Here is a 13711-nt window from a genome sequence, read left to right as displayed (position 1 = left end):
TGAGTTATTATTCGGATGGCCCTCTTCTGCAACAAAAAAATTTGTTTTAGGCGCCCTGTTGTGGAACCCCAAAACATTATTCCGTATGTGGCAAGAGATTGAAAATAGCCGAAATATGCCATTCTGGCACCCTCTGAGGTTCAAACATTTGCAATAATTCTGAGGGCAAAACAGGCTGCATTAAGTTTCTGTGCAAGTTTTATTACGTGGTCATTAAAATTTAAGTTTTCATGAATCCCCAGCAATTTTGTGGATGTCACTCTGTCTAAGGCTTTGTCACCCCACACCAGATCGAGATTTACATTTTGACATATTTTCCCAAGCTGCATATAATTTGTTTTATTTACATTCAAAGTCAACCTGTTTGCATTGAACCAAGAGTGGATGTAATTTAGTACTTTATCAGCAGTTATTGGTAGCAATTGCTTTGGTGCACTTATTATCATACTAGTATCATCTGCAAATATTATTGCTTTGGCTGCATCATCTGAGGTGAGAAAATCATTTATTAGACAAGAAACAATATGCGTCCTAGGACGCTGCCTTGTGGTACTCCTATTTCTACATTTTTTGCCTCTGATATTGAATTTATTTTGTGGTTGGAGTAAGTTGATGTCAGTCCTACAACCTGTGTTCTATTTTTTAGGTATGATTCAAACCATTTTTTTCCTATCCCATGTATACCCAACGCTTCCAATTTTTCTAAAAGAATGTTCTGGTTCACAGTCTCAAAAGCTTTGGAGAGGTCTAAATTTACTCCTACTACACTATAATCTTTTTCTAGATTTTTGATTATTTGTTCAGTGTAGCACATTACTGCTGTTTCGGTATTTTTACGTGCTTGGAAACCATGCTGATTTCTGTTTAGTAAATTATGGTCATTTAGATATTTGTTGATTCGGTGCTTCATCGGTTTTTCTAATATTTTTGAAAATGCTGGGAGGAGAGATATTGGGTGATAGTTTTTTACCTTATAGTTGTTGCCGTTTTTAAATAATGGCTTCACTTTTGAAATTTTCAGCCTTTCTGGAAAAGCTCCTTCACTGAATGATAAATTGGCTATATGTGCAAAGGGCTTTGCGATTTGTGTTGCTGTCCTTGTTATGATTGACACAGGCACCTCATCTATGCCAGCTGACATTTTGGGTTTCAAGCTTTGTATCACTTTCAACACTTCACCCTCATTTGTTGGCTCTACCCTCATCCTACAAGCTGTTTTTGGATATTCAGGTTTTTCCTCGTTTGTAAATTTTAAGCTTAATAAAGTTGTTGCATTTATGAAATAATTGTTAATATAATTTGGCAAATCTTGTTTATTAATATTGACATTTTTAAAATTTTTGAGGCTAATGTCCTGGTTTTCACAACTTTTCCCTGTTTCAGTCTTCACAATATCCCATATGGCTTTTGATTTGTTTTCAGACTGACTGTCTTATAAAACTATCATTACTCATGAATTTTGCTTTAGCAATTACTTTTGTATATACCCTCTTGTAATTCCTGACATATTCTGTGAATTGTGGGTCTGTGGATGTTTTCATTTTAGAAATTAGTCTCTTTAGCGTTCCACAGGAAGTTTTGATGCCAGCTGTGATCCAAGAACTTGGCTTTGTATTGCCATGTGACCTGATTTTTGACAGATTTTTTGGAAAACAAATTTCAAAATATCCCATGAAAATGGAAGAAAATGTGTTATATGCATCATTTGTATTTATTAGGGATAGTACTTCTGCCCACTGTGCAACCTGTTACGTTGGTATGATTGCCAACCAGCTGCCCACTAGAATAAATGGCTACTGCCAATCTGTTTTGAAGAATAAAGTTGACCACCTGGAGACACAACATGCAGCTGAGATAACATGCTCAATTTCAATGGCTGCTTCACAAACTAAGTCATCCTGCAGAGGGGAGTTATCCTTAAAACACATCCTCCCTCCTGTAATCGGGTAACCCACTGTCCCCACAACCTTCTGCCAATGGTCTCCCCTTCCTCCATCCTGTCACTCCCTACCAGTTCACATCCCCAAGTTGCCTTTAGCATGTGCCACTTCCCATTGGCCGCTATAGTCATGCCAGCCCCTATACCTGCCATCACTCCATCCTGCTTTCCTAGCCACCAAACTGGCTGCTTCCATCTGAGCCGCTAGCCACTCAGCCCCGTTCCTCTTCCTGCCTACCACCTCCCTCTCCCTCTACCCACTCCACCCAACACTACCTCCACCACAACTAGTCCACCTGCCGCAAAATATCATTGGAACCATCAGTACAGTTGGCACCATGTGAGGGCATATTTCGGTGAGTGTTCTCCTTTAATTTTAAACATTTACATAATAAGGTTTAAAATGATTTCCACAATAATAAACACAATTAATTTTCTATGTAACTCAGACAAATGTATTTTCCATAAACTTACAAAAAAAAAACTATTATCAGAAACAAAAACCAGTTTGAATAGTTATCCTTACTGTGCAATTGAGGACTCTTTCAGCAGCGGTGCCTATTAAACGACAGTTTTCCAGTGATCCAGTGTGATCCGTAAGTCTCATTCTTACATCAAATATAGTGTCTGGAGCAGCAATTTCAGCTCCTGATCCCACAGGACACTCCAGATTTATACAGATCCCATCAATTGGCAGCTGGCATCTTGAACTACATTAAATTTCATGATTAATATAGTTACTTTTGCGATGAAGTACCACAAATTATAATATTATTTGGCATTTGAATGTGCTGAAGTGCTGAAGTGTGCCAACACTTGACAGAAAGAATATCATATGTCCAAAAAATGAACATACTTGTCTGACATAAAACATATGGCCAGTACCAGGAAAAATAACAATGAAGAAGAATTTCCTTTGGTTTGCAAAACTTTAATACTACTTGAAACAGTTTATATGCAGTAAAGCAAACTGCACTGATGGGTGACAATAAATAGTGCATAGATGATATTATTATTGTTATTACTGTTTTCATTGGGAATCTGTACTCGTACTGTTGCTGTAATTAGCGATTGTTATTCGAAAAAAGTTTTAATACCACCAATATAAAACAAGTTAAATGCTGAACACAGTGTTTATTCTTGGTTAAGTTTATAAGAGCAACACATATGCATCTGCAATAAAAGTTTGTCATATGAGACTAATACTATTACTCTGGTTTCCTTTGTATGTTAAAAGGCAGTGATTATGATAGATTCCTGTTAACTTGGCTTACGGTATTTGATAATCCGCCCAGTTTTTGTCTAGCCAGGATAGTTTCCTCATTTAATTGTAATAATGGAATAAAAATGAAGAAAAAACAGAAAGGAAGAAACTTCATCCCCTGTGCTCAGCATATTTTTATGCCAATGGAAATTTGTATAACATCTCCAGCTGTTTGTAAAACTAATTACTTTGTGTTTCAGCGGTGTGGGTTATTGTTAAGCTTCTCTATTCATAAAAAAAGCACTCACCTTTTATGAAATCTTCAAAAACCACAGCCTGGCTTGAAGCGACATATAATGTTCCTCAACTGAGAAGAGCTGTAGAAAATTAGCTGCACTATATGTGGCAACAGGGTGCATAATAAGTGAAATTTGCTAGGTCTAACTAGCTATAACTACTAAAGGAAGAAAAGTATATGCAGAAAAATTTTGTTCTATATTGTCACTTGTTTATGCCTGCATTTGCTATCAAGTCCCTTCCCAACACACAGTTTCAGAAATAAGGGGAATGAAATTGAACTTAGTTTTCACTATCCTTTCAGGCAATTATAGCACAATTTCTCTTTGTTACCCAGTTTTACATTTCCAGTCAGACCTGATAGCACTTTTCATCAGTTAGTGAATAGTTTGTAATTATAGAATTTAACAGTTTTTGAATGCTTGCTCAAATACTGCGGAAATCATCACATGATCTATGCAGATAGGACTTATTCTTGCAATAAGTTCTTCCTCTCATGACCACCCTGTCCTCAGGATCGGCTAATTCACTGTCCCCCCTCCCCTCAACTTAACAGCTCCTTCTTCCTCTGACCTACCACTCTCTCCCAATACACTTCCCTGTCATCTTCATCATGCACTGCAGCTTACTGGTTCTGGTACCCATGTATCACAGGACTCGACTGTACAATTGCTGTCCTCCACACATTCCTACCGATCGTTGTTTGCATGCCCGCATGTGTGTGTGTGTGTGTGTGTGTGTGTGTGTGTGTGTGATGTTTTATGTTAGTTGCTCTCTCCCAGTACTGTAACCATGACTGAGGTACTGCTCTGCTTAATAATCATATTTGTAATATACACATATCAAAAAAAGTTTTGTATCACCTCGGTTCCAAGAGTTCCGGAATAGAGATCAACATCATTTCCTCCCTTTTTATTGCTCATGAAAACCACACATTGCATGTTGTACCACCATACAGCGAAACCTTCAGAGGTGGTGGCCCAGATTGTCCCACTCCTCAATGGCAATTTGGTGTAGATCCTTCAGAGTGGTTGGTGGGTCACGTCATCCATAAACAGCCCTTTTCAATCTATCCCAAGCATGTTTGATAGGGTTCCTGTCTGGAGAACATGCTGGCCACTCTAATCGAGCGATGTTGTTATCCTGAAGGAAGTCATCCACAAGATGTGCACGATGGGGGCATGGATTGTCGTCCATGAAGACGAATGCCTTGCCAATACGCTGCGCTATCTGTCAGAGGATGGCATTCACGTATCATACAGCCGTTATGGTGCCTTCCATGACCACCAGTGGCACACATCGGCCCCACATAATGCCATCACAAATGAGGATTCTGTACATCACTAAATAAAACAGTTTCTAGTATAAATCATGACCCCTAACCATAATAATCAATCAGTCATTTGAAGAAGAATGCTGTAAAGAATGTAATAGTAAAGCTGTCAGAAACTACTAACCAGCCAGTCTTCATGCAATCTTGGAACACAGATATAAACTTTTATAGCAAAATCTAATATCATTCACCTTAAATTAGGTTGCCTTCCATAAAGCCAAAACTTCTTGTTGAGAAAGTTTCCATATCTCCTGACAAGTCTCAAAAGATAACAGGAATGTTTTGTGGCCCTGTGAAGGTTTTTGATTGTGTAAACCTGTGCTCCATAAACTAGAAAGATGCAGAATTAATGGTAGTGTTTTGAAATAATTCAAATTGTATTTATAGAGAAAGAAAACAGCAGTTGTAACATCAGGCATAGAACACTGATTCTCAGACTTGAACATTATTTCACAGGTAATCCCACAAATTCTGCTAAGGCCCAGTCCTATTCTTATTTGATGTAAATGAGTTAACTCTTAATGTAACATCCTACTCACTTTTATTTGCAGACAAGATATTTCTGCAAACTGAAACTGAAACCACAGGAAAAATTTCCAAAAGAGTTGTTGATACTCTAAATAGCTTAGAACATTTGTGTGATCTCAGTGGTCTGAAATTAAACATGTCAAAAACCCAAGTAATACCATTCAAAACAAAATAATCAAAATCTAATAGCTTCTAAACTGCTAAAAAAATCAGGAACTTAGGGAAGCAGATTTTGTATAATTCACTGGGATATTTATAGCAAAAAAGGTATCAGGCCCATTTCACATATGCTACTTGGCAACCAAGTTTAAACAATCCTGCTTTTGCAGTGGTACCACCATCCTATGAATGTGACATGGACTCTAGAAAAATTGTTTATCACAGCTTCTTTGACTCTATTATAAGATATGGAATAATCTTTTAGGGGAATGCAAGTGGCACAAAAAAGATAATTACAGAAAACTATAATTCAAAATGTGTGTAATATAAAGCCTAGGGATCATATTGTCCACTATTTAGGGATCTAAATATTTTATCTATTCCATGTATTTATATTTATGAAGTATTTATATTTATAACAACAATTCATAGTTATTTCAAGTAATTAATTTTCAACATATGTGTTATAGTAAAAAACAGAAAATTTTACTTTATCATCTTGTAGCGTAGAGCGCCATAAATATGGCACCGGAGGATATTGAAAAGACTGCCATAACCACTCCCTTCGGGCTGTTCCAATACAAATTTATGCTGTTTGGGTTGAAAAACGCCCCCAAACGTGGCAGCGTTTCATCAATCAAACTTTATCCCATCTAGACTTTTGTTTCGTATACATGGACGACATATTGGTTTTTGCTTCTACTTTGGAACAGAGTGAGGAGCGTGTTCAAGTCGTGACAGATATTTTAGCAACCGCTGGTATTGAACTGAACAATAAAAAGACTCAATTGCACCAGTCATCCGTCACATTCCTAAGTTATGTTGTGTCATCGGACTGTCTGACACCACCGCAGGACAAGATCAATCCTGTTCTCGAGATGCTACGCCCTCAGACCTATAGGGAATTACGCAGGTTCATTGGAACAGTTAATTATTACCGAAAACATTTGCCAGCCGCTTCTGCGGTGCAGGCTCCTCTCACAGATGCTCTCGCTGGCCCACAAACTTCTGGCACCTGCCAGGTACCATGGACATCAGACATGGACAAGGCATTTAACGAACTCAAACAGCTGCTGGCCTCCGCTGTCACTATTGCTCACCAACGTGCGGACGCCACAATGTTTATCACTACTGACACTAGTGACAATGCTATCGGCGCAGTACTGAGTCAGACATACAAAGATGTTACGACCCCCCTGCAGTTTTTCTCAAAAAAGCTAAACAACGCGCAGAAGAAATACTCAGCATTCGACAGTGAATTACTTGCAGTTTACGAGGCCATAAGACACTTCAGAACTGATGTTGAGGGACGAGATTTCTATGTGCTCACTGATCACAAGCCGTTGGTTCCTGCCATAAAAAATCCTGTGCTTTCGTCACATCAATTACATCTTGCAATTTACAAATGACATTCGCTACATCCGAGGAGCGGACAATGTGGTCACCGATTTTCTCTCGCGTGTTGGTGCTGTCACAACCTTAATTGACTTAACGGACCTACCTCGGTTGCAATCGGCAGACCCCGATACCACGCAGTTAATTTTGGACCACAGCTCCTCTCTCCAACCGGTACGCTCTACTTTCCCTGGCATATCTGACTTAGTGTGGTGTGATGAATTGACTGGTACGTTGCGGCCATTCATTCCTAAGCCCCTTCAACGCCAGGTCTTTGACAAACTACACACACTAGCACATCCCGGTGTCAAAGCTTCCACCCGTCTGGTAGCTGAACGGTTTGTCTGGAGAGACATGTGCCGTGACTGTCAGTCTTGGGCAAGGGCATGCATGGTGTGTCAACAGAACAAAGTTTTCAGGCACACTTCTCCACCGCTTGGCTGTTTTGCCCAACCGCCAGGCCGGTTTCACCATGTTCATGTCGACCTCATAGGCCCTTTGCCCCCCTCCGAGGGTTTCCGTTACTTGTTTACAGCTATTGACAGGATGACTCAGTGGGCTGAGGCTGTGCATATTCCGAACATTACCTCTGAGACAGTAAGTCAAGCATTCTTACATTCGTGGATCTCTAGATTTGGCTCACCTGTTTACCTCACCACTGACCAGGGGCGACAATTCGAGTCTTCAGTTTTCTCTGACTTATGTAAAATGTGTGGTATTGTCAAAATTCATACTTCTGCATACCACCCCCAAAGCAATGGGCTTGTCGAGCGATGGCATCGCACCTTAAAGTCTGCCCTGTGTTGCCATGACTCACTATGGACAGAGGCACTGCCCTTCGTGCTTCTTGGCCTTCGTGCGACTTTCAAGGAAGACCTCAAGGGTTCCGTAGCGGAGTTTGTGTATGGCCAACCTCTGGTTTTGCCTGGAGAATTAGTCACTCCCACCCCACTTCCACAGCCCTCTGAACTCCCTTCACTTCTCGAGCAGGTGCGCTTGCACTGCAGCAAAATTCAGCCGCCACCTCCGGCTGCTCATACACCTCCGCGTGTGTACGTACCGCGCACGCTAGACTCTTGTGAGTACGTGTTTCTCAGAGATGACTCAGTCAAAGCCCCGCTTCAGTCGCCCTACACAGGTCCTTACAAGGTCGTCAAACGCTCTGAGAATAACATGGATCTCCTCATAAGAGACACTGTAACCACGGTCTCACTCAACCGAGTGAAACCAGCTTTCATTGAGCCTCAGGTGAACCTCCCTGATTCTGCCCCTATTTCTCCCACTCCTGCTTCGAGCGGCCATCCATCTTCCCATACCATGCATTCGGGTATTGATTCCCCACAGCGTGCTTCTCTGCCGAGCACTGCTCCTTCTCCGTGTTCATCTAATTCGAGTGGCCAATCTTTTCGGGGCTTCACTCCTCACAGCCCTCGCAGTTGAACTGCCAACCACTCGGATTCTACCATTGTGTTACCATCTTCGTGTGACAGCTCTTTGTCACGCCGTTCAATCCACGCTGGCTCCTCGTTGCCTTCGGTCGTGCTCCCTCGTATGTCAGCTGATCGCCCGAGGTCGTCTCCTGCGCAGTCCAGTGCACCTGCCACCCCCCTCTTAGCAGATGCTTCCCCCTGCCATGGCTTTCCCACACCTCTCTGCCTCCATACCATTGCTCGTACAGGTGCCATCCAAGAATTCACAACACATGTGCACCCTGATGACATACATAAATTATCTGTTGTCGTAGATGGCGATGCGGTGTGTGTGGTACTCGCGTGTGACAATGTTGAGGGAGGAAGTGCAGAATCTCGTGTGGTGCACCGCTTTAAATTGAGCAGAAGTGCTGCGTGTGGCAATTTGCGTGCCTTTGTTAGGCCTTCTGGCAAGGTGATTCTCCGCCTGCCGGCTGACGACGTGCTACACCTCCACTCCAGGACGGGACGTCGTCTTCAGCCGCCAGCGTCGCTTGCTGACTTCACCGTCGACGTACCGGGTTTCACTCCCCGGTCTCCTACCAGTCGACTGCTTCCGCCTGATGCAGAAGAACTGTACATTACCTTCCTAACTTCTCACCCCCCCCCCCTCCCCATTCACAGGGACGTACTCCATACTGTGCTATGTGGCGTAGAGCGCCATAAATATCGATATTTGTTCTGTGCGTAAGTGTGCTATCTTTGAGGAGAGGGCTTTGGGCAGGATGGTGGATGCTAACGAGAGTTAGCCTCCGGACTTGTATCTGTGTAGAAGCTAAGAGTGAATAAATCTGTATCTGAGTGAATTCTAGTTGTTTACCTACAACTATTCCATATTCCCTCAATCTCATAGATTGAAGAAAATTTATAATAAATTAAAACAGAAAACTATCACAGTGTGGAACTAGGTTTTCTGGGGAAAAGAAAAAAACTAAGTGACATCCTTGTGCAAAAATGTTATTGTTCAATCATGGAATTTTTAAATGGCGATAAGGCTATCTTTGTTGAGTAATCTTATCAACTTGTAATAATGGTTGTAAATTAAATTTAATGATGTGTTTCTTGACACTTTGTATGTATCTAATTTACTTTACTTACATTGATTGACAAGTCTCCTGAACAATAAGTCACTAATTTATGCATGCATGTATGTATACATTACCCACTATGATACACACTACACAATATGTAGCACCCAAGTAAAGAGACAAATAGATACAACAAAAAAAACCTCAGCACATTCAGACAGTGCATTACACTATAACATATATACTTTAATATTTTATATTCTGCCATGTTGAACTTGTTTTGTTTGTCCTTCAAATATTTTGTATTATATTGAACATGTAAAGTAGATAACAAAAATAATGCATATCAGTACGTTGGATAAGGATTAACATGCTACCAATGCTTCTGCACAAATCTTACCATCTCGTGGCAGTAATGCGTGAGGTGCCATCCAGATCAAGATGAGTCACAAGACAATAAATTAAAGCAGTGAACTGTTTATCTTCTGTATTGGCTGCTTCTGCATAGTTAATGGAAGTACGATCGAAGACTTGCTGCACTGTCATTACTTGCCTGATGCTGCCAGCTAGAGCAAAAATTTATTGTGCTTGCTATAATTTTTGAGGCTAGTGCATTACAGTCACAATAAATGACTAATTTCTTTCAGGTAATAGTATAGTTCTGATAAGTATGATGCCTAATTATGTGTTTATGCTATAAATTATTTATGTCTCAATGAAGCCTTGAACACTAATTGTAACATTAATTTATTATCTACACCACACCAAACATTGTAAAGATAAGTAGGCTGTAAGGTACATCAGTGACAATTACACCAAAGGAAAAAATGTACTGTAAGAGCAGCTCTTTTGAAATGTTTAAGGTCTTTATTACAAAGATGATGCACATAAAAAATAATGAAAAAGTATGTCTTAAGTGGAACACTTGTTATGTATTTGTGTCAGAGACGCACATCACTGAATACAAATGAATTCAGAAGTGTCAAATGGAAGACAATGGTTCTGGCTACATGCAGATAAAAATGAATAGAAAGCAATCTAGTTAAGTTCTGTGGATGGTGTGATGTGAAAAGTAAATTATAGTTAGGATAATTGGTATCTTGAGAACAGGTGAGAAGTGGGAGGGGGAATGGAATGATACAGTACAGCAACATACATTTGGTTGGTATGAAAAGTGTGGAAGAAGTAGAAAAGGAAAAAAAATAACTCTTGTTTTCAACTCCAGTTTTAAAGTCATATGAATGGGTGAGCTATTACAAATAGAATGTTGCCTCAAACATCTCTGAAAGGTTAATGCTGTGTATCAGGCTATATTTTCTGACTGTGTCTCTTCCATGTGTCTTTGTTTTAGAGGGAGCAGGGAAGGAGAATTTTCATCTCAAACCTGTATGTGGCCCTTGGTCACCCTGAATGGTATGCACCCCATAGAATTTGACAGATATAGCTGGCTATAGGTCTGTAACACCCAGGGTTCATGAGCTGCTTACTTTTCAATTCTACCATCCTACAATATTGTAAATCCTGGGCAATTCAGCACAGTTGGCAGGACATAGTGTCTTGGAGAGCAGAGATCTTGGTTTAACGTCATGGACTGCATGGATGGTACATGTCTCTATAAAAAGAAATCAATGTAAACTTCTTGACCATGAGACCGATATCCGTTCACATGAAAAATCTATTAAATAGATTACTGGTAACTCTGTAGTGCCTTCTGTACTTAAGTTACATTAAACTTTTCCAGATAACTGGGACTTTGTCTAAATTGGCCTCTTGTTCCCTACCAACTTTAGAAATGAAATAAAATATTGAAATTCTACTAGCGCATAAACTCTTAGCAGATTGGACATATCACTGGTAGGTATCAACACCCCATCCATCAAGAGAGCACAGAAGGATTCCCACTCCCAAAAACTGCTCTGTTATAATGAAGATACAGCTCTGGCAGAACAGACGCATCTTCATAAAAAGAGAAAAGAAGACCACTAACGACATTTTAGAGGTGTGTGTGTGCACTATAGTGGTGTTACTGCCAGTGCTTATACTATGTATTTTATTACCATTACCGTCACATAAAAGACACCAGGATTCATTGCAATTCCATGGTTTTCATTCCTGATAGACCACATTTCAGTACTGTAGCTGTAGTACCTCACTTGTCTTGGGAAATGCTGATACTGCATCACCTTCCAATGTATATGATTTGGCCAGTCTGTCCTCATCCAATGGTGAATGGTGAACAGTGCTGAGTTCACAAACCACTGGGCTCAAGACAGATATGTATACTGGCCACACAGCTGTTCCCTTATGCCTTAACGGCCAATATATGGTATTATCCATTGTAATACTGCATCTGAGCTAGTATGGGATGCCTAGTTTTTTGCACCAATGGCTAATTTTGCTGCACAGTCAAGACAAATGCAAAGATTGTGTGTGCTGGGTTTCTGTGCTACAGCATTAATTGAATGTTGATGCCCCTATGAAAATACCAGGCAAGTCATGAAAAAAAACCCAAAAGCCATCAATATGTTTGCCAGGAGGCCTCTTCCGAGATTTAAATGAGTTGTTGAACACAACAGGTGCAACTTGTTGAAACTTGTATTTCATATTAGCATGAATGTCACTCACTGGCTGGACTGAGGCCATCATTCATTACTTTGATCACCTGACTGAATTGAGAAAGATAGCTTACCTTGCACACAGGTCAGAGGTTTCTTGGCCTCCATTTTCAAGAAAAGAATTATGGGGCTTCCTTCAATGTGTCAAGAGTTTACTACACACAAAAAGAAACTACTTTGGTAGCAGGGTACATTATGAGTGTACATGGTTGTTTTTAGATTAGAGGAACCTCTTAGTTGGCTTATTTATGAGTTATGTATCAAAAACAGAGAAAAGAGTACGTAAACCACTGCAGTCTCCCAAGGGAAAATGCAATGACTAATCCCATGCAAAGTTAAACTCCTGATGCTCAAAATTTACAATAGTGTATGGGCACAAAAAGATCAAAATTTGACTCGTTGAAAACTTGTCATGGTGCCCCCATCCAAAACTCGGGTAAAATATGTGATAAACTGGAGTTGTATCAGCCTGTCACCTTCTACTGTGTTTGGTGAAGGTAATGGAAAGGATTATTAAACAGCACTTAGAATGGTGGAGTGAAAAAAAGAAAATATTACTTAAAAACAAGGAAAATGGATGACTGAAATCCTTTTATGGTTAGCTGTTGACAGACACCTAAATTTCTCTTGGAATAATTATATGATAGTTGCACTTATAGACTTGACTAGCATATGATTATGTTACCCTGTCAATTTTAGGGGAAAAAACTGAAGAAACTCCAGATTCCAAAAGCACCATGTGTAACATTGTAAGTTTCCTGAGAAAAAATTAATTTGCAATATGGAACTACACTAGGACCCAGAGAAACTAGCAGAGGACTCCCACTGGGATCAGTCTTGGCTCCCTTATTATTCACTCTCTACATTGCAGACCTTCATGACCTCTTTGCCAGTGACATCCAAATATTACAATATGCAGACAACTTATGTGTATAGTCTGAAGACAGTACTCTTCAGACCTGTCATCTGAAAATGCAGGCTCATCTCATACATCTGCATGAGTGGTGTACAGAAAATGGCTTCAAAATATCTGACAGCAAGCCTAGCTTATGGTCTTTACTTGTTGTAGGATTCCACTTACCCAAACAATGCAACTGTGACAACATATTTGTCCAGTTGTGTGGAAAACAACTCACTCTCTTCGGATGATTATTGATGATAAATTAAGATGGGCTTCTCATATCCAACACACCATTACCAGATGTGAAAAAGCCTGCAGTCTCATTGGAGCCATGACTATAGTATGGTTGGGCTCTGATTGGCAGACAGCAATGAATTTATACTGGTCCATAGGACACTCTTTGACACCTGTGCTGTGGACCAGCATCAGACAACATGCTCAAAGACTTGACACTATGCAGTACAAAGCCTTGCGTATAGTTACACGGGCATTTGTGTCAACTCTAACCAACGTATTACTGGTTGAAGCGAATGACCCACCATTAAAGCTGCAATGAATACTCCTCCTGCAAGAAATTTCTCTCATGACTTTATTTTGTCAAATATGAGCCCCTTGACAAAAAACACATTCTACTGTGAATGAAGAAGATATTGGATAAATAAGCAACCCCAACCTGTATCCACTGAATACATGGAGATACAGGCATTAAGGCACTAGGTGTGGAAAAGTTTTCTCATGCACTACAACAGACAACATGAAACATCTACTCTGCGGGTCGATACCAGAACAAATTTAACTTTTCAAAATCAGGAAGAAACTAATGTAATAGCTATGGAATTTCTG

At 40.2% G+C, this 13711-nt stretch overlaps 1 protein-coding gene across 1 annotated transcript in view; it reads right to left on the bottom strand.

Moving 5' to 3' along the window:
• The window catches only part of LOC126251950 (meiosis-specific with OB domain-containing protein), a 282267-nt gene that overhangs the window by 13343 nt on the left and 255213 nt on the right, over positions 1–13711 (bottom strand). Inside the window, exons 8-9 of the mRNA XM_049952714.1 lie at positions 9753–9918; positions 2466–2649 (exon numbers count right to left, since the gene is read on the bottom strand). Coding sequence (XP_049808671.1) covers positions 2466–2649; positions 9753–9918 — 350 coding nt within the window. The remainder of the gene's footprint in view (positions 1–2465; positions 2650–9752; positions 9919–13711) is intronic.

The sequence above is a fragment of the Schistocerca nitens genome, chromosome 4 (genome assembly GCF_023898315.1).
Source record: "Schistocerca nitens isolate TAMUIC-IGC-003100 chromosome 4, iqSchNite1.1, whole genome shotgun sequence".
NCBI classification, from domain to species: domain Eukaryota; kingdom Metazoa; phylum Arthropoda; class Insecta; order Orthoptera; family Acrididae; genus Schistocerca; species Schistocerca nitens.
Note: the sequence above shows the minus strand (reverse complement) of the source record. Positions and strands in the feature narration are given on the sequence as shown.